Below are 24,953 nucleotides of genomic sequence, written 5' to 3'. Positions count from 1 at the left end.
AGCACTCTACATCCCCAGCTCGGTCCTATACTTACCTTTTCTTAACAACATACTGTGGAGACTGTGAACGTATGTACAGACTGCCTTTTCTTTTCCTGGCTTATGGCAATCCCTGTATGAATGCCCTATGATTTATATAAGCAGCTTTTATTGGTGGGCCTTCTCAGTCCTTCCCTACTGCGCACAGTACTGTGATAACGCCATTCTCCACAGGTGGGATTACCTGAGGGATAATTCCCAGAAGTGGAATTCTGGGTAAAGGGGCACAGACACTGTAAACGATGAACCAAAATTGGTGTGGGTTGCTCAGTTGATTCCATGGACTTCTGTCTGCCGGCCAGCACGTCTCTCTTCGTCTCTCTTCTTCCGGGCATCCCCACCCCCTCCGCAACAGACTAGACATCCTGGAAAGTAGGGGAAAGGTCACGGCGGGAGTTTGCTTCCTCCCTTCAACTGTTTGGCTTAGAGGGGAGGGCTTCTCCCCCACCCCCACGGACTTGGTTCTTGTCCTGGTACACTGACTCAGCGATCCTAGAGATCGAGGGACCCCCGATCCCTGCCTTCCACCACAGTCCACTCTTCACCCCGAGAAGGCATAGATAGGAGCCACCCACAACCTTCCACGTGTGGATATTCACTGTTAGAATTATCCGTAATTCTAGGGGGGCCTTTCCCACTCTCGATCTCCCCAGGAATCTCAGAAGAGATTCCCCTTTTGGGACAACACGTCTGCATTGTCTTGGTTGGAGCTGTGGGTGACTAGTAAGGCAGATCAATTTCCAGGTATGAAGCCTGGACCAAGACCTTCTCCCTCTCTCGTTCACGCTGAAGGCACCTTTAAAAGCTAGTTGTTTGTTTTAAATGAGAGAAAACAAAAAGCATCTAGGAGCCAATACCCTCACTGAGGACCGGAGCCACTGGGGGCAAGGTGATTTGTCCAAAGCACCGTTAAGAGCCAAGCCCAACGCTAGGAGAATATTTCACTTTCACTCGGGAGGGTTCGAGGCCAGCCCGGGCTACTCAGTAAGGACCTGCTCAAAAGAAGAACCCCTGCCGGGCCTTCACCCACTACCCGTCCCGAGGGGTGTCACTTCAAGCACGGCGGCGGGGAGGGTGGGGTCAAGGCGCCTTGGCTGTCTTAGAAGAAGGCCGGCAGGGTTGATCCTCACGCCAGACCCCTTCCGGACAGCAGTGAGTCAACCGCAAGCCGCGTGCTCGCCGCGACTCCCTCGAAACTCCGCGGTGACCGGTCCGGCTGACGCAGGGGCAGGGCGAAGAGCGGACGTGCACCGGGGAAGCGTGCGTGCGGCTTCGGTACGCGTGCGCGGTCTCCGGGGGCGGGGCCTCGGCCATGGTGGGCGGGGCCTCGAGACGTCGGTTTCTCTCTGCTGCTTATTTGTATCCCGAGCGGTGCCTGCGTGGAGTTCCCACGCTGCGACTCTGCGGATCTTCCTCCTTAGGCCTGCATGACCTGCTGTGACCGCGAGCAGCCGTCTCCCGACTCTTCTTCCTGAGGTAACTGGTCCAGGACCCTCCAGGCTGGAGGCCAAATCCTGGATCCCTCGCCTGTGGTCGGTCAGGCTGCCTGCGGCTCCCTTCAGGGCTGTGCCTCCAGAGCCTCCCTGGGCTCTCTGCCGATCTATGAACCCCACAGGCCGCCGATGCTCGCCCACCATGCTTGCCCAAAGCACCCTCGTCTTCCCCTCTCTAATGTATCTATTGGAGTGTTGTGTAGTAACTGCCCCCCTGAAGGCTGGGTCCTTGTCTTGTGGGACGACCGCATGGCCCTAAGTTTCTTCCAGAATGATTAAACTATTTGAAAGCATTCAAGTATGCTTGGACAAATTAACTTGATTCAACTTTCAGTTATTCTGCGGTTACTGCTCTTTGTTTTGAGGTACTAGGGATTGAACATAGAATTTTGTATATGCTAAGGTTTATACCACTGGGCCAGCCCTTTTTAATTTGAGACAAGGCTTCACCAAAGTCCCCCAAAGTAGCTTCTAAACTCTCTCTCTGTAGCTCAGGCCGCCCTTAAACATGCATTCCTTCTGCCTCAGCCTCCTTCATAGCTGGGATTACAGGCCTTTGCCACCCTTATCGTTTATATTTATATTGACTTTCAAGACGTTTATAATCAAATGTGTGGTGCAGTCGACTAATATACAGGTTGTCTTATCTAGAGCATGTTCTTATTTTCTATTCTTGTGGTGCTGCAGCATGCTAGGCGAGCTCTCTATACCACTGAGTTATATTTTCAGTCTCTTTTTTTATCCCCGAGACAGGGTTTCTCTGTGTAGCCCTGGATGTCTTAGAACTTGCTCTGTAGACCAGACTGGCTTTAGAGATCTGACTGCCGATGCTGGGATTAAAGGTGTGGCCACCACTGCCTGGTTCAAACCTCTTTTTACACCTTTTGAGTCAGGGTTTCACTAAGTTGCCCAGGCTGGGTTTTAAGTCACTGTGTAGCCCCAGGCATGCACCACCAGCCCCATCTAGCATTTTCATGTGTGTGTGTGTGTGTGTGTGTATTGTGCCTCACGTTTTGTCTGCATGTTTGCTATGCAACTTGGGTGTGTGGTGCCCGTAGAGGCCAGAGATGGTATCAGATTCCCTGGGACTGGAGTTACATATGATTGTGAGCTGCCATGTGGGTGCTGGGAATCAAACTCCAGTCCTCTGCAAGATCAGCCAGTGCTAACAGCTGAGCCCATGTCTCTCCAGCATGATTTTTCTTATAGTTCGTTATGTAAGGGGAAGTACTGGCATGGCAACATGGGGTCTGTCCGTTGCTCTTGGTAGGAATGGTCTTCAAGAGAAGTACAAGTAGCTGGATATGTGGAATGTCTCTGTAATCCCAGCACTTGAGAGGCACAGACAAGAGGATTGCTTCAAGTATGAGGCTAGCCTGGGCAACAGAGCAGGATTCTGGAAAGAGTGAGAAGAGCGAAGACAAACAGTTGTAAACGGTGCTCTGGAAATGATTCCAGCGTGTGATTTGTTCTTCAGCCGTGGTGTTTGCAGTGCAAACACACGGGGATGATGCTGTGAGCAGACATACAGTGAGTGGCTCTGGCTGCCTGGCTGGCGGGGCTTCTCTCGCTCCCAGGAAAATCAGAGTTGAAGGATGCATACACATCCCCAGAGACTAGATTATAGACTCTTTTTCCTCTTTCTTCACAGGGTCTAGAAGCAGAAAGCAGCTCTACTTCCCTGCAAAGGAGCTGGACATAGCAGCCATGAAGTATATGGTGAACCTCTATCTGCTGGGGGTCATACTGACCCTGCTGTCCGTCTTTGTTAGACTGATGGAGTCACTGGAGGGCTTATTGGAGAGCCCATTGCCTGGGAGCCCCTGGGTCACCAGAGGTCAGCTGGACAACACAGAGCCTCCCAAAGGCCTACCAGACCATGCATCTAGAGGCGTACAATAAAACCTCCATCCAGAAATCAGCCGTACTTTGGCACACTAACATCAGCATGTTCAACCAAGTGCTCCATTCCCGAAGAGGCAGCGTCGGTGTCTCCAAAGAACTGTTAGTAGGCCTGGAAGGGCCTTTTTTTGGTTGTTCCTTACCCTGGAAAAGGGCATATCTAATGTAGAGGTGTGAGTGGGTTGTCTGGCTGTGGGAAGGAATCTCATTCTTCCGACGTTTGCCATATGCTTTGCTGTCCTGCAGTGTGCTCTGAGATGGAGGTGTACCAACTTCAGCTGTTGGAAGATGAAGGACTCTTGGACATACGTATATTCTGGTTGGTTTGATCCTGAGTCTCTTCCATGAGAGCTGTTTGGACAGCAGTTAAGGGGTTATGGGTTGGCAATAAGGAGAGAGAGGTTGGAATATCCAGTGTTCAGGTCTCAGTTGTACATTTAAGTTCTTCCTCCAATGTAGTGCACATGTGTTTATGTATAATGTCTAAAGAGGGTTGTGGGATGATCAGACCTGCTCAGGGTGTGGGAGATCCAGCCACTGTGTGGCTTAAATGAATTTTTCTAATGCAATAAATGTGACTATATATATTTCCACTATGTGTCAAGTTGACATGTCTGCCCCTGAAATTAGTAAGGAAAAGTTTGAGTAATATCTCTCTCTCTCTCTCTCTCTCTCTCTCTCTCTCTCTCTCTCTCTCTCTCTCTCTCTCCCTCTCTCTCCCTCTCCTCCCTCTCTCCCTCCTCTCTCCCTCTCTCTCCCCCCCCCCTCTCTCTCCCCCTCTCCTCTCCCCCTCTCTCCCCTTCTCTCTCCCTCTCTCCCCTCTCCCCCTCCCCTCTCCCCTCTCACCCCTCTCCCCTCTCTCTCTCTCTCTCTCTCTCTCTCTCTCTCTCTCTCTCTCTCTCTCTCTCTCTCCCTCTCCTCACAGAGAGATAGATGCCTGCCACTGCCTCCCTGGTGCTAGGATTAAAGGTGTGTGCCACCATGCCTAGCCATTTTTATTTTTGAGATTGTCTCATGTAGCTGAGGCTGGCCTTGACCTCCTGATTCACCTGCTTATACCTAAACTTAGTATTTAAAACTCAGGAGCAAGATAGTGCTCAAAGCTTTGTTTAGGAATTGAACATGGTAGTATATGCCTATATGGTCCTCAGTACTTAGGAAGCTGAGGCAGGAGGATTGCCAAAAGTTCCAAGACTGCATAGCAAGACTGAGCTCAAACAAACAAACAAACAAACAAAATTGTTCAGACATAGACTTGGGAACAGGGCTTTTGTTCCTGTTTGCCCTGTATCAGCCAGTTATATGAGCATAGGCAAGACTATCACAATTGGCCCTTCATAGCTACCTCCATGGATTCAGCCAGTTGTAGTTTGAGCTTTTGATTATTAGTGCTCAGGATTGAACTTAGGGCTTTGCCCATACTAGGTAAGCACTGTACCACTGAAACTAAGTCAGTCCTGGGAATATTTTTTATCTATTTACTTCTATTTTATATGCACTAGTGTTTTACCTGTAGGTGTGCCTCTGTGTGTGAGTGTCAGATCTTGGAATGACAGACAGTGAGTTGCATGTGGGTGCTGGGATTTGAACCCAGGTCCTCTGGAAGAGCAGTCAGTGCCCTTAACCACTGAGCCATCTCTCCAGCCCCGAAAATTGTTTTTTTGTTTTTGTTTTAATTATGTCCATGATGAACTATTTTTGTCCAAGATAAGACATTTTTCTTTTCATTTCTCCCTAAACAAAAAATAGAGCAACTATATTATTTCTATTCTATTGGGTACTATAGGTAATTCAGAGGTAAGTGTATGCTAGGATGTACTTGGGTCCTTTGGAGATTATATGCCACTTTATGTAAGAGACTTGTCTCCAAGGCAGAGTTGTCCATTCATTCCCCGAGGACAACGCCCTCTCCCAGCCCTTCCTTGAGTCTAAAAGAGACGAGTGTTCCTGCAGGCCTTGCTGTTCTGTTCTCTGCATCGTCTTATCCACCCATGTGGCTGTTTAATCTGTTTGTGGTCCACTAAAGTCAGCTACTAAATTTAGCTGATAAGTGACCCAGGCTGGCCTTGAATTTAGGACCCTTCCACCCTAGCCTCAAGGATCTGGGATTATAGCTACATTGCAGGTGATTGTTTCTGCCCTCACCCGGCTCTGGCAGCTTCACCTTTATTCAACAGTGGAAGAGCGTGTTTTGTTTAGTTTCAGAACAGTCTCACGACATAGCCCTGTCTAGCCTAGAACTCTCTAGCTCCACAAGTGACCCAGACTGGCCTCCTTCACAGAGCCCCATCTGCCTCAGGTGCTGGGATTAATGGTGTGTGCCATCATGACCGGCAAAGAGGGTTCCTTCCCCCCCTGTCCACCACTCCATCTCCTGCCCTGCGTATCAAAGTGTTCACTTTGCCTCAGGCTATGTTATCTATTTGTTCTCATGTCTGTGTTCATTGTTTTAGGAATTTGATTGATTATGGCCAAAAGAAAGGAATGGAACACAGCCTCCTGTTCAACCAGTTCTGCTTTCTGGGCGCTCTTAATGAAACAGGCTGATAAACCCTGTTTAGGGATTCATTTTGTGTATTGCTGTGTGGTATCAGTATATTGCCAAACTTCCCATTCTAGGTACGTGGTACATTTTTCTTAGCCAAAGATTTATTTATTGGGTCTTGCTTTGTAGCTCAGGCTGCCTCAAACTTGTTATTCAGCTGTTGAGGTTTAAAATCTGTTGTCACGCTGGGTGGTGTTGGCGCATACCTTTAATCCCAGCACTCAGGATGCAGAGGTAGTCAGATCTCTGAATTTGAGGCCAGCCTGGTCTACAGAGTGAGTTCCAGGATAGGCTCCAAAGCTACACAGAGAAACTCGGTCGGGGTGGGGGGTGGGGGAGATAGTTTCTCACATCTGCTTCTGGGCACATGGTAAACTAGTCTTGACATTGATGAGGTTACAGAATTGATTTCATTAGTGTAGTTCTGTCAATGTGTTTGGAGGGCTGGTGTGATGTTTTAGCACCAGGTAAAGACACTCATCAACAAGTCAGATGACCTGATTTTGATTTCTGAAACCTACAGAGTGGAGGGAGAGAACTGATTCCCACAGGTTGTTCTCTGAAATCTATGCAAATGCTGTGGTATGCTGGCACTCTCACCCCAAAACACACATACACACACAAAATGTAAATGAAAAAATGTAATTGGAGGTCTGGCAAGATGGCTCAGTGGGTAAAGCACTTGCTACCTAGCCTGATGACCTGAATTGGATCCCCGGAACCCATGAGATGGAAGGTGAGAGCCAACTCCTGAAAGTTGTTCTTTGCCATTCACAAATGTGCCCCCCACCCATAAATAAATAAATAAATAAATAAATAAATAAATAAATAAATAAATAAATGTACAAGTCAAAAATTGTAACTGGAAGCCAAGCGTGGTGGCGCACGCCTGCCCTCCATGTAAGCTAATGTCACACATATCAGTGTTAGTTGGCTTTGGCTGTGTGCACCCATGCACACTAATTTAGAGACGGGTTTCGCTATGTAGTCTGTACTGACTTGGGACTCTTGGCAGCCCTCCTTGCCTTAGTCTCCTAATGGTGGGACTGCATGGCTGTACCACCATGCCCAGCTAATTCCAATTTTTTTTTCATCAGTCAAGGACATATTAGGTTATAATGTAGCAAGACCTGAGTTCCCAAAAGGAAACAGTTGCCTAGACAGTGCACCCCTTCCTCCAGGGGAAGGGGCCCACACTACTGTTGGTACTCCACAATCATCAGGCTGCTGTGGTCCACCCCCATTCCTCCTCATCGGCTGGACTGCTGTTAACCTGGCCTCCTGCTACTGTGTGTGTTAGATGTGCAGAAGCATGGTGTATATATGTGTGTGTGTGTGTGTGTGTGTGTGTGTGTGTGTGTGTGTGTGTCAGCCACACTGGTAGAGAAATTTTATTTAATTTTTTCCTTTGAGGGAAGGTGTAGTAAGGGTGCAGGAGATGTGAGTTGAGTAATTATCTACCAGGAAGGCCACTAGTGGTAGTCATTGTAGTCTCCAAATATTCCTGCATTCCTTTGTTTGTTTGTTTGTTTGTTTGTTTGTTTGTTTGTTTGTTTGTTTGTTTGGAGACAGAGTCTCACTGAGTGGTCCAGAATGGACTCAAACTTACAGAAATCTTGCCTCAGCCTCTTCACTGGGATTACAGGTGACTGCGACCATTTCTGGCTGGAAGCTCACTCCTGACCCCTTGTGGTTGAATGAGGCCACATGACTAATTCTGCTCAATTAGTTCTGAGTAGAAGCAGCATGTAAAACATGTCAAGACTGACTTCCATAGTGGAAGCTCCCACCCCACGCCCTCCCCCGTGCTTCGAGAACTAGCATTGATATGTATGGAACTTCTCCGTTGGCCTATGCCCTGTAGTGAAGATGCCACAGAGAAAAGCCTCAATTGACCCCTGAGAAAGGGAAACCAGTGTTCACTGTGTGAAGCTATAGAGATTGCGGGAGGGGGACGTAAAGGCAGCGTTGCTACTGCAATGTAGCAGCCTAGCTGGACCAACACATTGCACACAGAACCTATGGAATTCTGACCTCATCCTAACTGACCTCCTCCAGTGATGCATAAGACGTTAGAGGGGAAAACAGGTTTTAAAAAAATCTCATATAATAACTGTGACAGAAATATTTATATAGGACAGAGATACAGGAAGCTAATTGGAGGTGGGTGTTAATGAAGAGCCTCTTGTGATTTTTTCCCCTGTATTTTCATGTGTGTGATAAGCGAGTGTATCTGTGTGTGTGCTCTTGTGTGGGGTGTGAATATGCATATGCCTTGTATGGTCATAGGACCATCTCACAATGCAGCCTTGTCTATGTAGCTCATGTAGGCCATACATTTTCAATCCCCTTGCCTCTGCTTCTTGAGTAGTAGGGTTACAAGTGTGCACTGGGTCCAGCTAAAATGAAGAGATTTGGGGGCCTGCTGAGTTTGGGAAGAACGTCTCAGTGGTAGGAACACGTGAGCAAAGATATGGCAATGAGCCAAGGCACAGAACGTGTAGAAAACTCCAACCACTGAGTTTTAAATCTGTTAACTAGAGGTTTGAACTATTGCCATCTAGTGGATGCTGAGGAAGAAGGGAATATTGTGCCATATTCAACAGAATGGCGGGGGTGGGAGGAAGAAAAAAATTATTTTCAAATTAACCTAAGGTCCATAAAACTTCAACATTTAGAATAGCATAAGGCTAGCCCATGAACAGACAGTTCAAATAAGCCCTGGGGGCTGGGATGTGGCTCAGTGGGTAAAGGTTCTTTACCCAGCAAGTCTGACCACCCAAATTCTGATCCCAAACACATATACAAGCCCAGAGCAGTAGTAGGTGCTTCTGCGATCCCAAGGCCCAGGAGAACTAAAAGAAGCTAGCTGGCCTGCCTGACCTGGGGTGCACAGTACGAAGAGACCTGGTCTCCAGGTGAAGGGTAAGGACCAACACCCGAGAGCTGTCCTCTGAGCTCCACAGATGCCATGTGCACAGCTACACCTCGCACAAGGAAACACACACAGACATGCTCACTTACCACACACTCGAAACCACAGAAATGAACAGAAGAAAAGGAGAAAGAAAGAAATGCAGGGGGGAGGGAAAGATGTCTGAAGTTGGATCATAGGCATTTTCATTGCAATGAAGGTGCCACTGATTTCAGAAATCTCCAGAAGCGGGGTGGCAAAATGACTCCAAGGGTAAAGGTACTGCTGCAGAGCCTGGCAGACTATGTGCAATCCCCAGGAACTACAGGGAAGAAGAAGAGAACCCCCAAATTGTCTTACGAAATCTACAAGTATGCCATGGTGCATATGTGCTCCAACAGAAAATATGCTTTTTAAAAACTGCCCACCCTGTTTAATGAGGCAATAAGCCTTCCAATTCATTCTTTTATTTCTATAGATCGTTCCAGCACACTCTATAGTTTTTTATTTCTGTCTGAATCCCATTGCAAAAAGCTTTTAGGGCCAGAAATGGTAGTGCACATCTTTAATTCCAGCACTCAGCAGAGGCAGGTGGATCTCTGTGAGTTCAAAGCCAGCCTGGTCTACAGAGTGAATTCCAGGACAGCCAGGGCTACACAGTAAGACTCTATCTCAAACAAACAAAAATAGAAGTAAATAAATAGCGAGAGTCTGTCTCTGTGGTTGAATACTTGCCTAGCAAGTGCAAGGCTCTGAGTATAGTCCTCAGTACTGAAACAACAGCTTTTTTTTTTAATTAATGTATCCCAAGCATCCAGAATACTGTCTAGCACATAGTAGGTGCTCACTAAATATTTGTTGCATGAACAAATCTCACCTTAGTGATGAAAAGATGTACTATAAATATGATGGTCTCTTCAGCTTTATGGCAATATAAAAATTTATGTGGTGTGCGTGTATGTGTTATATGCATCTTGATGCTGAATCCAGGAACATAGTATGTTTCTCTTTTTGCAGTTAAGAAGGAACTGTGTGTCTATTCATGACTAGCAGTGGTTCCTTCTCTTCTCTTTCTTTCTGTTGCAAGAAAGGCGGTAGTTTATTATAGGAGAGAAAGGGAAGAGGATAAATGTGCCAGGCCAGAGAGCAAGAAGAGAGAGAAGGGCTGAAGCGAGGTGCCATGACCTCCTCTGGGTCTCTAACATAGCACCCCCCTCCCCTAAGTTCCTGTAACACTGGCTTTTCAGAGCATGTTCCCTTGGCTGAATGGAGCTCAGATAGGTCCTGCCTGTGCTTTTTGGTTTTATTTTGAGACATAACCTCACTGGGTAGTACAGGTTACCCTCAAATAAGTAACCCAGGCTGGCCACAAACCCACGGCAATCCTCCTGTCTGAGCTTCCTAGGTGCTGAGATCACAGGAGTGAGCCACCACTCTGTAATCAGAGGCTAAAACGTGCACTTTTTGACAAGTTGTTTTTATTTTACTAAATTCCCAACACACCCAGTCTAGACATTTTACAATTTCTTTGATGATGTGTTATCTTTAAAGTGTGTTTGCTGGCCAGATGCAGTGGCATATATACGCCTTTAGTCCAAGCATTTGGGAGGCAGAGGTCGGTTGGTGGCTTTCTGTGAGTCTGAGGCCAGCCTGATCTACTCAGTTCCAGGGCAGCTAGGGCTACCTAGTGAGACCCTGTTTCACTAATATGATGAAAAGAAAAGAAAAAGTGTTCATTTATAAAAATTTTGAAGTCCCCTCCCCCCAAAAAAAAGTTTTTCTAGGGTTCACTTCAGCAGCATGGTTGGAAAAAAGGAGAGCCCTGACAGAATCATGAAATGGTCTGCAGTTTTTCAGTAAGCTTTTCTGAATGAGATCTAAGCTGGGCTCAAACTCCTGGGTTCAACCAATCCTCCTGCCTCAGCCTCCCGAGTGCTTGACACCACAGGGGCACACTTCCCACCCCGCTTTCGGTGGCCACTTTGAGCTGGCTTCAACAGTCACACTGCCAAGCCACTGCCTCTTCCTTTGTTCACTCTTTATAACTAAATAACAACCTGGCTATTATTATTATTTTAAATCTCACTTTCCCCACCCTTCCATTCTCCTGGGCAGGTCAGAGCCCAACTTTATTTATTTATTTTTAAAGATTTATTTATTATGTATACAGTGTTCTGCCTGCAGGTATCCCTGCAGGCCAGAAGAGGGCACCAGATCCCATTATAGATGGTTGTGAGCCACCATGTGGTTGCTGGGAATTGAACTCAGGACCTCTGGAAGAGCAGTCAGTGCTCTTAACCTCTGAGCCATCTCTCCAGCCCCCGACTTTATTTTTTAATCACATTTAGTTATTTTTATTGTGTGTATGTGTGTGTGTGGACACCTGCATGAAACTGTGCACACAGAGGTCAGAGGACAACGTGACAGAGCCAGTTCTCTCCTTCCATCTTGTGGCTCTCAGGGATCAAATGCTGATCCTCACTCAGGCTTGGCGGCAAACCCTCTTACCTGCTGAGCATTCCTGCAGGTCCCCAAAGCCTGACTTTAGGTAAACACTTTGAACTTACAAAGAGCTCTTGTGTGCAGCTTCCAGTGATGAGAGAGGATCAAAGCCTGTGATTTTCCCAGAGACCTTCATTGCGGGGCCTGGCCAGCTCACCGTCTTGGCAAACTCTTAGGAAGGTCATTCTCCTCCTGCTTGGGGTAAGGGCGAATGTTTAGAACCCGGGATGTTTCTGCTGGTTTGCAGTCACCGCACGGCCCTGTACATCCTGTTCTGGCCCCCTTCTCCCTTTCCCTGTTGTTAGCCAGCCATCACATTCCTTGATGTCATTCCTGCCATTGTGAGCCGACAGGCCCTCAGGGCTCTGGTGGACATGGTCAACCATAAGCAAGCAGGGAACTGGAGCTGGGGAGGTCGGGGGAGCAGAGGCCCCACCAACACCTTGGAGTTGGGCTGGGTCTGTGTGGAGCCCCAGAGATGTTCCCCAGCCCATCCTTTTTAAGAACCAATGAATAAAATCAGGGGCCTCCCTCCTGCCGTCAGGGACCCGGGCCCTGGAGTGGAACTTGGAGTAGAGGATGGCCTTCTCTGTCAACTAATTCATTCTCCAGAGTTCAACTTGTTCTCTGACTCAGTGGTGTTTGAAAGCACCTTTATCCAGGTACAGTCGTGCATCTCAGGGGTGAGAGTCTTCCCCTTTCCACGGCCTGTTCTCACGGGTTAGTGAGAAGATGAGCACTGACAGTCCTGGGGGCAGGGGGTGGGTGGGGGAGGCACCAAAGCCAGAGTAAACCAGAGGGTCTAGGTCCCAAGGTCACGTCCCTTTGTGTACTGTGAGGGAGTCCCTGCAGACCATGCAGAGTTAAGTAGTACTCTGGTACAAAAAAGGTTTGTTTGGGGGTTTTGTTGTTGTTGTTGTTGTTGATTTGTTTTGAGAGAGCATTTCACTGTGTAGCCTTGGCTGGCCTAAAGCTATGAAGACCAGGCTGGCCTCAAACTCATAGAGATCCTCCAGCCTCTGTCTCCTGAGTGCTGGGATTAAAGGTGTGAGTCACTACACCCGACTTAAGCATCTTTTTAAAAGGTGTTTTTTTTTTTAAGATTTATTTAATTTTTAATTGTGTGTGTCTGTACACATGAGTGCAGTGCCCTGTGAGGTCAGAAGAGGACTTCAGGTCCCCTGGAGCTGGAGTTACAGGTGCTTATAAACTGCCTAACTGGGAGGCTGGCAACTGAGCTCCAGGTTCCCTGAAAGAACAATAAACATTCTTAATGGCGGAGCTGCTTCTTTATCCCTGAAAGGAGCCTCATGGTGTGTGTACAAGGAGCTCCATTCAACCATTATCAATGGTAACTGTCTAAGCAAGCTCTATCTAAGTCCATTTGGATCAGCAATGCATGATCACAGACACCCAGGGCATTCTCTCTGGACGCTGGCAGTTGAAAACGGTGTGCCAGACAGCAGGGGTTCCTTCGCCACTCTTTTGGGTATTGCTGAGGTTTTTGGTAAGAAAAGGAGCAGGCAGAGATGCTGAAAGTACCCAGCTTAAGGTGGAGAGACTGGGCGGAATCAAGGATCTGAGGTCAGGAACCCACCAAAATGAAGTGGAAAAAGCTGGGGAGCTGTCCAGGAGAAGGTGGGTACTTTTCCAGGTGGGTCTGGGAATCAAATCTGAGGCTCTCACAGCAATGAGCTACTGCCCAGCATGGTCTCAGTTTGGGGAGACTATGTCCAGGGTTCCTGATACTCCATTTTCCTGTGCTGCCCCAGGTAGACGCCTCTGTTCCTGCAGATGAGCTAGGAAGCCCGGGGTGAGGGAGCAAGAGTGTGGGATCCAGACCTTTCTAGTCGTCCCTCTTTATGTGTGGTATCTTGGCAGCAGATTTGTCCTCTTGTTTTGTTCTGTGATCTAGCATTGAGGCTATTGAGATTCTCCGACGGGAAACCTCACCCGGCCCGGACACAGACACGATTGACCGATTGATAGCTCTTTCTCGATTCCGTAAAGTAAAGAGAGACTCACCTTTACTTAAAATGATTCACTCCTCAGTTGGTTCCACTTCTTCCCTTCTCCTCTGTCCACTGCCACCCTTGGACCATCCCCAAACAGGACTAGTTCCCAGCATTTATTGAGCACTTCCTGGTAGTGAATACTGTTTTGTGGAAACTGCAGATTCTATTTTATAGCGTGAACCATAAAAAATTTCATTTCTTTTCTCTTCCCCAAATCAGATTTTTTTGTTTGTTTGTTTTTGTTTTTCAAGACAGGGTTTCTCTGCATAGCCCTGGCTGTCCTGGAACTTGCTTTGTAGACCAAGCTGGCCTAGAACTCACAGAGATACACCTGCCTCTGCCTCCCAAGCACTGGGATTAAAGGCATGCGCCACCACTGCCTGGCCAGAATTCATTTATTTTTCTTGAAGCGTTACTTAGGCTGGTAGGAATCAATTTCAGTCCTCCTTGGGGTCCCCCCTTGTCCCTGGTCCCCACATGGGGTGCATAGTTGTCAGAACTGTCTAGAACACTAGGAGAAAGCCGCTGGTCTTGGGAACACAGCATCTCTACATGTTATGTATGGCTCCTAACGGTCACAGCTTCCATGCTTTTCTGGTGTGAGCTGAGACAATGCCCGAGTGCTGGGCACCCACTGCTCCTGCCCTGCCCGTGCCCCCCGGTACTTTGGGAAGCAGAGGAGGTCCTTCTGAAGTTTAAGACCCTGCAACACGCTGCCCGCTCTTATCTGAGGGAAGCTCTCCAGCCTCCCTGCACGGGAGCTTCCTGGGTCTTTCCCACTCTGCTTGCTCTCTTCTTGTAGAACTGGCTTCCCTTCCAGGCCGTTAGAAATCTGTGCTGGTTTCTCTGTCCCAGGGAGGGAAGTGTAAAATTCCCGATGCCACTCAGCTTTTTCTCTTACAAAACATCTTTCTGGGTTTTTGTTTGTTTGTTGTTTTGAGACAGGGTCTCATGTATAGCCCAGGCTGCCCTCTAACGCCATATGAAACCAGGAATGCCCTTGAAGTCCTGATTTTCCTGCCTCAATTCCCAAGTGACTAGGGTGCCTTTTCAAAGTTAGACGTGTTTCTCTACTCAAAGCAGTACCACACGGGGTTGCTGTTGTCCTCAGACCATGTCTGGGAGACCAACGAAAGGGACCAGTAGCAGGTAATGGTCTAGCTCACCAAGCTGAGGTGGCCCTCTCTGCTGTCTGTATGCTTCCATCCCTTGTCTGTCTCTCTTTCTGACCCACATGTCTGGGGTTGGGTTCCAGGTCACTAAACAAGGACACTGGATGGATGCCTATGAAAGATCTGCCACTGTGATCCTTGGGGTAACCTCTTCAGTGCCCTCCCTGCCACTCCCCAATGTCCTCCTGATGGCCAACCTCACCTGGCCTCACGGTCCGCTTTCCACCAGTAGCAACCCTGGTGCCCCTGTCATCACTCTCAGCAGGTAAGGCTGGAGGGCGGGGCGGGGCTGTGGGATGATTGACAGGGGTCTGCGTACTGTGCAGGCGGGCTTCAGACCGGCCGGAAGATCATAAGCTCTGCAGAGCCGTCCATCCCCTCACTTAAGGCATGTTTGCTTAGTGTCATATGACAACAAGTGTGGTGCTTCTGAGCAGGTGCCGCACAGTTCCTGCAGCCAGCTCAGCGTCTCAGGACCTTGGCTTCACTTTATTTTTATTTTTCAGGTTTGGTTGTTTTTTGTTTTTGTTTTGAGATAGAGTCTCCCTGTGTAAGCCTGGCTTGCCTGGAACTCATTATATAGACCAGGCTATCCTAGAATTCATAGAATGCCAGCCTTGGCTTCCTAGTATTTAGTCGGTGTAAATGTGGGGGATTTTCAAAGAGAAGATGGAGATTTTCTTTTTTTTTTTTTTTTTTTTTTTTTTTTTTTTTTTTTTTTTTTTGATTTTTCGAGACAGGGTTTCTCTGTGTAGCTTTGCGCCTTTCCTGGATCTCGCTCTCTAGACCAGGCTGGCCTCGAACTCACAAAGATCCACCTGCCTCTGCCTCCCGAGTGCTGGGATTAAAGGCGTGCGCCACCACCGCCCGGCCTGAGATTTTCTTTTTAAAGACAAGAACTAATGAAATGTTTGCTTTGTTTTTTCTTTTTTCTCCCCCCCCCCCTCACTCTTAGGAGTTGCTTCTCTCCCTCTACTATGTGGGTTCTGGGGATTGAATTCATGTCATTAGAGTTAACCACAAGCACCTTTATACCCTTGGGGCCATTTCGCCAGCTCAAAGATGGAGATATTAAAATCAAATAGAACTATGAGATATTGAGATTGAGAAAAAGATATTGCAAATCCCAGCATGGTGAGCCTGTCTCAAAAAAGGGTGAGGGGGCATTGGGAGAGACTATTCCATGGGTAAGAGACTTGTTGCTCTTCCTGAAGTCCTGAATTCAGTTCCCAGCACCCACATCAGGCAGCTTACAACCACCTGTAACTCTGACACACACTTTTAACTTCCAAAGATACCTACATATATATGGCGTTCACACACACATGTGCATGCATGTACACACACACACATATGTACACATACACACACAAATAATAAATCTTAAAGAAAAGAAAAAGAGGGGGCTGGAGAGATGGCTCAGTGGTTAAAAGCACTGGTTGCTCTTCCAGAGGTCCTGGGTTCAATTCCCAGCACCACATGGTGGCTCACAACCATCTGTAATGAGATCTGGTGCCATCTTCAGGCCTGCAGGCATACATGCAGGCAGAACACTGTATACATAATAAAAAAAAATCTTTAAGAAAAGAAAAGAAAAAGAAAAACTGTAGTTCAGTTGGTAGAGTGTAGACCTGGCACACACACAAAGCTCTAGGTTTGACACCCAGCACTGACTAAACTGAGCACCATGATACAAACTTTCATCCCAGAACTTGGGAGATGGAGATAGAGGATCAAAGGAAAGAATAGAAAAACATAAAGCCTCAATATATGAGAGACATCAACATATATATACGAGACATCCACCTTTCTGACTCTTCGATTCAAGGAATCAAAGATGGAGGGAAAACCTTAGAAATGAGTTAAGAAATCTTTGTTCTAATTCCCACTTACGGAGATTTCAACTTGAGCAAACCTTGAGCTTTTTAATTTGGGTTTTGTTTTTTGAGACATGTTCTCCTGTAGTTAATGCTTGCCTCACACTGGGTAGCTAAGGGTGGCTTTAAATGCCTATCCTCCTGCTGTAGCCTCCCAAGTGCTAGGGTGACCACTGTGCCTAGCCCGATGTGCGTGTGCGTGTGCGTGTGTGATGTTGGATATGTGCAAGCATGTGTGTGTTCGTGTCAGAGTGCAAGGCCAGAGGCTGTGCTGGATGTCCTGCTCTGTCATATTCTGCCATGGTCCCATGAGATGCTCTCTCACTGAAGCGGTAACTCACTGGCGTGGCCAGGCTGGCTGGCAGGGAGCTCTCAGGATCTGCCTGTTTCAGCATCTAACCCTGAGGTGGTAGACCCATGTGACAACGCCTGACCTTTCTCCTTTTAAACATGAGTGCTGGGGATTCAAACTCAGTCCTCATGCCCGCACAAGTACTTTTATTTACTGAGTTACCTCCCCGTTCACTCATCAAACTTCTCCAAGCTTCCGTTACAAAATCTGAAATACATAATTAATAATATTTATCTTTCCCTCATCGAAGAGTTTTATGAGAACTAAGATATTATGCAGCAATAGCACTAGTGGTGATTGATGTGGGCAGATTATTTTTATGTGATTTTTTTGAGCCAAAGTCATGTAGCCTGTGTTCCTTGTTCTGTGTTGGGATCAAGTGTTGGCATTTAGGCAGACACTGCTGTTCCAGTCTTTACTAAGGAACAAAGACCCTGCAAACAATCAGAGGGCAATCAGTGCCCACTCTTAGAACAGGAGCTGTCTCCTGCCAGCACCCTCCAGCAGGAGGCACCAACACTCACGTTTCCTGATTACGCCCAGGATCCTTCCCCTGAAGTATGTGGAGCTACAAATCTATGACCGGACCCAGCGCATCCTTCGGGTGAGGACAGTGACAGAAAAGATTTACTACCTGAGGCTCCACGAGAAACATCCACAGGCTGTGTTTCAGTTCTGGATCCGCTTGGTGAAAATTTTGCAGAAAGGTCTGTCTATCACCACCAAAGACCCGAGGATCCAGTTCACTCACTGCCTGGTGCCCAAGATACCCAGCTCCTCCATTGAAACAACAGTAAGTGGGGACGCCCCCCAACGTCTGCAGAGAAATAAACAGAGAAGTGTATTTCCATGTACATACTCATACACACAGAATGTTCACATAAGCAAATGGACACTTGGCCTTTCATATATGCAGGTCCATGGATCCACTCAACACCTTGGATCAGAAAAGTATTGTTCCCTTGTTGTTGTTCCCTGAACAACACAGTAGAGCGGCTGTTTGTACAGTCTTGTGTTATACGAGGCATGTGCAAAAGCTATGCCTTTTGAATAAGGGACTTGAACAGAGTGGATTTTGATATTGGATGGTGGATCCTGGAACCAATTCCCATGGATCTTAGGGACAAGTATGTATGTTATTGAATACAATGTTGTTGGTATTTTAAAAAATTGTGTTCTATCATGGGCACATCTCCTCATTTAGACATCATTTCCTTATCACAGTGGGATACAACTGAATGATTCTTAATATGAGAGGTAATTTCAGTAAATTTGAACATAGTTTACATGTGTATTTATAGATTTATTCTTTTTACATTTTTGTAAAGATAGGATCCCACGACATAGCTCAGGCTGGCCTCAAACTCAAGATCCTCCTGCCTCAGCTCCCACAGCTTCCCCTCTTGTGGGTAGAAGCAGGGTCTCCAGTGTGCTCGATGCTAGACAAGTGTTCTACCTGCTCTGTCACTGAGCTATTGTCTTTTTATATTTACTTATTATTTATTTACTTGTATAGTGTGTGCACACCATTGTTGAGACAGGTCTTCCTCTGTTGCTTAGGCTGGGCTGGAATTCATGATGTAGCCCAGGTTGCTCTCATACGTTCTGCTCATCTCCTGCCTTAGCCTCCCAAGTGCTGGGATTGCAAGTACACAACACGACACTGAGCTCCCTCGAGGCATGAGGTCTTCCGGGACCTGCCTGGTGCAGAAGCACAGGTAGATGATTGCTCCAAATGTGAGCTCTTAAAGACGAAAGCTTTTCCCGCTTTCATTAAGGTGTGTGTTTTGGTGATCACCACTATTAGATATCAGCTGCTCTAAGGTCCATATCTCACCCTCTGGAGAGCACAGCCTCCACAGCACATCAGAGAAGCTGTCCTGTTGCTAGAGGCCCCCATGACTGGCCCAGCAATATTGTGACTTAATGCTCACAGAGCAGGTCCTTAGGCCTGCCCTGTGAAACTGAAGTTGGGCTCTGCCAGGAAGAGCACAGATGCTCGGCTGACAGCAGAGCCCCCTGACTTGCATTTCGCCCCCACAGCCTGAGTGCAGCCTGCCGTCATCCTCCCAGGCCAGCGAGACCATAATGCTGCTGGCAGCTGAGCGGGCCAGCGGCAGTCTCTTAGGACTCTCAGAGAGATACAAGCTCACAGGAGACAGGTGGGTCCTGTGTGGTCAGCCCCAGCATCCCTCGCCCCAGCATCCCTCTCCCCAGCATCCCTCTCCCCAGCATCCCTCTCCCCAGCATCCCTCTCCCCAGCATCCCTCTCCCCAGCATCCCTCTCCCCAGCATCCCTCGCCCCAGCATCCCTCGCCCCAGCATCCCTCGCCCCAGCATCCCTTGCCCTAGCCTGGACTCATGGGGCCTACAACACCCTATGACAGCTCTGGTCCTTTTTATCTAGAGAGCCAGCCACACAACTTTGTCCCTAAACTTGGTTGCAAGCTTGTTTGAAAACAGGTTCTGTGGCATTCAGACATCTGGATGTTCATTCCATAGATGAACTCCATTGTTTCCAAATGGCAGATACACAATAAAAGGAATGGGAAGCCGGGCGGTGGTGGCGCACGCCTTTAATCCCAGCACTCGGGAGGCAGAGGCAGGCGGATCTCTGTGAGTTCGAGGCCAGCCTGGACTACCAAGTGAGTTCCAGGAAAGGCGCAAAGCTACACAGAGAAACCCTGTCTCCAAAAACCAAAAAAAAAAAAGGAATGGGAAAAAATGGGTAAATTAATTCCAAGAAATGTGAGTTAGTAAATAAGTCAGTTAGCTACTGACTCCCTAATCCCAGCTCACAAAGGCCTCTTGGCTGAGCCTCTTTGGCCAGTGACCAAAGACTCCTCCTAGCTCCAAGTTTCAACTAATTCCCCTACAAGCAGCCACAGACTGAACCCCCATGTGCAGGGCAAGTATTACTCGTATATTGCCATCAATACATAATTGTTTTTTAAATTTGTGATTTTTCTTCCAGTGGGAGGAGATTTTTTGTTGTTGTCTCGATTTAAAAGCTGCCTCTCTGGACAATCCCTATAGCATATGGCACCCTTTTAGAAGAGAAAAGCTGGTCCTTTCAGATTGCTAAAGCAGCCTCACTTTTGAAGTTAAAATGTCCGCTGCCTGATCATTCCTTCTTGATAATTTTCAACCTGGCCCCTCTCCCTCTCCTCTGCTCTCCCCTTCCCCTCCCCCATGAGCCTCTTGTCACCCTGGATGGCCTCAAATTCACTATAAAGCCAAGGGTGACCTCAAACTCGTGAGCCTCCTGCCTCCACCTCCCAGGGGCTAGGGTTGGAGGCCAGGGCTTCAGGCTTGGCAGCTGAAGACTACCCACTGAGCCACACCCCCATTCCTGCCCAGGGCTCCAGGCTTGGCAGCTGAAGACTACCCACTGAGCCACACCCCCATTCCTGCCCAGGGCTTCAGGCTTGGCAGCTGAAGACTACCCACTGAGCCACACCCCCATTCCTGCCCAGGGCTTCAGGCTTGGCAGCTGAAGACTACCCACTGAGCCACACCCCCATTCCTGCCCAGGGCTTCAGGCTTGGCAGCTGAAGACTACCCACTGAGCCACACCCCCATTCCTGCCCAGGGCTTCAGGCTTGGCAGCTGAAGACTACCCACTGAGCCACACCCCCATTCCTGCCTCCTTTGTTTTGTTTTACTCTACTCTATAGCTCGAAATAGACTTGAACTTGCTGTAATCCTCCTGCCTCAGCTTCCAAAAAAAAAAATTCCTTTCTTTGGAGCTGGAATGATGGCTCATCGGTTAAAAGCACTGGCTGCCCTTCCAGAGGATTCAGGCTCAGTTCCCAGCACATACATGGCAACTCACAACTGTCTGTAACTCTAGCTTCAAGGGATCCAGCGCACTCCTCAGGCACCAGGCACACAAGTGGTGAGCAGACATACATGAAAACAAAACACCATATGCATAAAATAATAAAAATATTTCATTGTTTTTCCTAGCAGGAAGTGGGGTCATCACCTTCTCTTTCTATTTCCTAATGATTTAAGTAGATTTTTCCTCTTAGGAGCTTTCATGGGTTATTTGGTTGTTTGGAGAGTTTTTTGTTTGTTTGTTTGTTTTGTTTTGAAGACAGGAGAGGACCGTGAACTACAGACGCCTCCTGTCTCCACTTTCCAAGTACGGATTACAGGAGTGCATTAAGAGACCGATGTTTTGGATTTTTGTTCGTTGGTTTGGATTTTGAGACAGTGTCTCACTGTTTAGCTCTTGGCTGGCTTGGGACTCACTATGTAGACCAGGTGAGCCTTGAACTCACAAAGAGCTGCTTGCATCTGCCTCTTCAGTGCTGGGACTAAAGTCGTGCACCACCAGGCCCTGCATGGTTTGTTTTGTTTGTTTTCTTTTTTTTGAGATCACATTTCACTGTGTAACTCGGCTGGTCTCTGGCAGAGAAATATATGCTCTTAACCACTGAATCTCTTTTCAGACTTTAAAAAAATAGTTTAAAATTTGAGCAGGTTTTTTTTTTTTTTTTTTTTTTTTTTTTTTTTTTTTTTTTTTTTTTAATGTGTGTGGATGTTTTGCCTGTAGTGCCTGTGGGGACCAGAAGAGGACATGAGATCCCCTAGAACTGGAGTCATAGACAATTGTAAGATGCCATATAGGTGCTGGGAACCAAACTTAGGTGCTCTGGAAGAGTGCTCTTCACTGCTGAGCCGTTGTGGAGTCTAACAATGTTTTCTTCATTTTCTGTTGCTTCCTATGACCTGGGACTCTCTGGACTCCCACAGACACAATGATGCTGCCACAGTGACAGACAAACCCAAGAGATGCAAGACACCCCCACTGATGGCATCTTCAATTAATATGCCCATGAGAGCGACTTTGACCCACAGCCTCTGGGAACAAGAGGACCCAAATGAGAACTTCCTGCAGGTTCCTGTAGCCAGCTCCCTAGGAGAGAACTTTTTGGGACCTTAACACCTAGCCAGACGGGTGTCAGCCCTGTCTTCCATGCGTTTGCTCTGCCTCGTATAATGCTGCTTCCCACAGTGGGCCAAGGAACCATGGGAGAGACGAGGTGGTGCTTACGCCAAGACGCTCCGCTACTTCCACCAATAAATCTCCAATCGAGTCCTCCTCGTTGTCGTAGGTTGTGTTGGGGGTGGGGAGATGTGGGTGGCTGGCTAAGAGCTGGCTGGAAATCGACGGTCACTCCTCAGGAAAATAAATGGGAAGGAAGCTATCGCCTGCTCAATTGAAAGCCTGAAGCATCTAAGCCAAGCCGATACATCCCGTGCAAAGAAAACGGCCCCTGGAGAGAACTCTAACTTCCGTTACCAAGGAAGAAATGGGCTTTTGGTATATAGAAATCCTGAGTATGATGGCAACCAGCTAGGAGATAACCTCATCCGTCTCAAGTAAGAAATCGAGGGTTCATCTCTCAACTCCCTGTGTTAGGGTAGAAGCCTGCCTGCACGCCCTTGGCCATGAACAAGTGGGTTACTAACGGAGACGTGGCTTCTGGTAAGGGTGGTGGTGACTCCTCATCAAAGAAATTCGGACTGCCCTGACTGTTCACTCCTGGGACCTAGTGAAAGCAAGCTGGGAGATCTTGTGTCTTGCAGGTTTCTGAGCAAATACCTTAATTGTGTAGGAGATAATCAAAACTGTTCTCCCCTCCTAGACCATTAGGAATATTTACCCAGAATATACCACCATAATATCCAAAAAGTGTTGTGGGATATTTTGATCGCACTGTGACACTCCAGAGGCCAATAAAGTTTACCTGGAATCAGGGGGCGGAGCCAGCGACTAGCGGACTAGAATTGGCCATAGAGAAGCCAGCGGTTTAGATAGAGAAGATGCTCAGGAAGAAAAGGGCGGGGACTAGAGTTTGAGCTTCCTTTTAGTTCCGGGACGAGGGAAGAGATTCGTCTCTTGCGGTGTCACTAGCCAAGGCCAGCTGGTTGCTTTTCGGCTTCTCTAATCTAACAGGTTTTCACTCCGATATCTGACTTCCAAGTCCTTCTTGGTAAATAAAATGATAGAGACAGTTTAAACCTACATATGGCGGTCACAGCAGAGACCGGCACGGCCTGAGTGGCGGTTGGGGTGCTGAATGCAGGGCCATGGGGCCCAGACAACAGTTAAAATATCAGTAGGTTCATATGCAGCTTCTAAACAGACAGAAAAAAAAAAATACGTATTTAATGACATCTGTTTGGTGCCTTGTTTGGTGTGTGGTGTTGGGCTCATCAGAAGGAATAAGAGAGAAGGAGAAGTTTCCTGTCCTTGGAGACAGCTTGGTGCAGCTACTGAACTCTGTTTTAAAGATAAGGGAAGACCATTAATGTTGACATGACATTTATGCCACTCAGTTCCTAAATAAAGTTAGAGGACCTGCCTTCTTGTATCTCACATCATGTGTGATGCCAGGAGGAGGAACATGGCTGTCCCCTCCCAGGAAGGCTTGGTTAATCTGAGGAGTAAATCCTGGCAGGATTGGGTTATGCAAGATACTGAGAGGCTATCTAGGGCCTGTGGCTTTCTTCCTCCCTCCATGGAGAACAAGCACACCTTTGAACATGGTTCTAGTTAGTTTCTTGTCAGCTTGACCCAAGCTAGAGTCACATGGGACAACAGAACCACAAATGAGAAAATGTCTCCATCAGATTGGCCTATGGTGCATTTTTTTTCTCTGTGGGGTATTTTATTAATGATGGGTGTGGGAGGGTCCAGCCCACTGTAGGTGGTGCCACCCTTGAGCAGGTTGTATAAGAAAGCAGGCTGAGCGAGCCATATGGGGCAAGCCAGGAAGTAGCATTTCTCCAGAACCAAGTCCCTGATGGTTCTGTGCTATGGAACAACTTTTGTACACTGTAAATATGTATTGCTCTCATTGTTAATAAAAAGCTGATTGGCCGATAGCTGGGCAGGAAGAGATTGGAAGAGACAGCCTGACAGAGGGAGAATGCTGGGAAGAGGAAGGGCAGAGTCAGAGGAGATGCCAAGAGATGCAGAGGGAAGCAAGATGGGCATGCTGTACTAAGAAAAGATACCTAGCCACATGGCAAAGCATAGATAAGAAATATGGGTTAATTTAAACATAAGAGTTAACTAGTAACAAGCCTGAGCTATTGGCCAAGCATTTACAATTAATATTGAGTTTGAGTGATTATTTGGGAGTGGTCACCAGCACAGGAAACTCCACCTACAGTTTTGCTTGTGTAGTATATGTCCTCTTCTGTTGGCTGAGCAAGATCTCCATTTTATTTGGGTGCCACTGCTCTCTGCCTTTACTGTGTGGAAGGCATGCTTGGCTTACTGGTGAAGATGATCCTCTCCAAACACTTGGCCAGAAGTACCACATTCCTCTAAAGCAGTGGTTTTCAACCTCCCTAGTGCTTCAACCCTTTAATACAGTTCCTTGTGTTGTGGTGATCCCAACCATAAAATTATTTTCATTGCTACTTCAGAATTGTAATTCCGCTACTGTTATCAATCATAATGTAAATATCTATGTTTTCTGATCATCTTGGATAACTGTGAAAGGATCATTTGACCCCCAAAGAGGTCACAACCCACAGGTTAAGAACAGATGACCTAGAAAAGAGGAGCCAAAACTAGCAACTGGTTCTGTTTTTTGTTTGTTGTTTGTTTTGAGATGGAGTCTGTATATCCAAGGCTGGCCTTAAACTCATGGTCTTCCTATTTCTGCCTCCCAAGTAGCAGCTTCCTAGTATATCCACCATCACAGCCAGGTTTGCCTCTAACTTTCAACAGTGGACCCCACTCACCCCCACCCCCACCCCCGGTCAAATCGCTACCACCCTTACATCTCAACTTCAGATCTGCAAGTAGTGGGCATTTTTTATATAACTTATAGTAGTCAGCTTTCTGTTGTGACAAAAGATCTGATATAATCAACTTAAAAAGAAAAAAGGGGGCTAGAGATTGTAGTTCAGTGGTAGAGCACTTGTCTATCATGTATGAGGTCCTGTGTTCAAGACCCAAGCAGCACAAAAAAAAATTGTATTTATTCTATGTGTCTTTTACATCATGTATCTTGTTCCCATTCATTTCCCCATCCCTTTCCATATGCCCTCTGTCTCTGAAACCAACCCCCAATAAAACAAAATTTAAGAGAAAAAAAGGGGGAAATTTTTTTT

The 24,953-nt window shown here is 47.3% G+C and overlaps 2 protein-coding genes and 1 long non-coding RNA gene across 3 annotated transcripts; 2 read left to right on the top strand and 1 right to left on the bottom strand.

Annotated features, from left to right (window-relative positions):
- Positions 1-131: 131 nt before the first annotated feature.
- Positions 132-11,705, bottom strand: LOC121827895 (uncharacterized). Its single transcript, XR_006070222.2, has 2 exons — positions 11,461-11,705; positions 132-404 (listed from the first exon to the last, which is right to left on the bottom strand). It is a non-coding gene; the product is annotated as an uncharacterized LOC121827895 (long non-coding RNA).
- Positions 1,352-4,027, top strand: Hilpda (hypoxia inducible lipid droplet associated). Its single transcript, XM_015998052.3, has 2 exons — positions 1,352-1,515; positions 3,184-4,027. The coding sequence occupies exon 2, from the start codon at positions 3,240-3,242 to the stop codon at positions 3,432-3,434; it is 195 nt and encodes a 64-aa protein (XP_015853538.1). The 5' UTR covers positions 1,352-1,515; positions 3,184-3,239; the 3' UTR covers positions 3,435-4,027.
- Positions 11,706-11,748: 43 nt separating the features above from the next.
- On the top strand, positions 11,749-21,916 carry Garin1a (golgi associated RAB2 interactor 1A). Its single transcript, XM_076566596.1, has 5 exons — positions 11,749-12,057; positions 14,666-14,847; positions 17,355-17,604; positions 18,855-18,973; positions 21,573-21,916. The coding sequence occupies exons 1-5, from the start codon at positions 11,905-11,907 to the stop codon at positions 21,760-21,762; spliced, it is 894 nt and encodes a 297-aa protein (XP_076422711.1). The 5' UTR covers positions 11,749-11,904; the 3' UTR covers positions 21,763-21,916.
- The last annotated feature ends 3,037 nt before the right edge of the window (positions 21,917-24,953 follow it).

Source organism: Peromyscus maniculatus, chromosome 3 (assembly GCF_049852395.1).
Source record: "Peromyscus maniculatus bairdii isolate BWxNUB_F1_BW_parent chromosome 3, HU_Pman_BW_mat_3.1, whole genome shotgun sequence".
Classification (NCBI taxonomy): domain Eukaryota; kingdom Metazoa; phylum Chordata; class Mammalia; order Rodentia; family Cricetidae; genus Peromyscus; species Peromyscus maniculatus.
The sequence above is the reverse complement of the archived record's forward strand: the minus strand, read 5'-3'. Positions and strand labels throughout refer to the sequence as shown.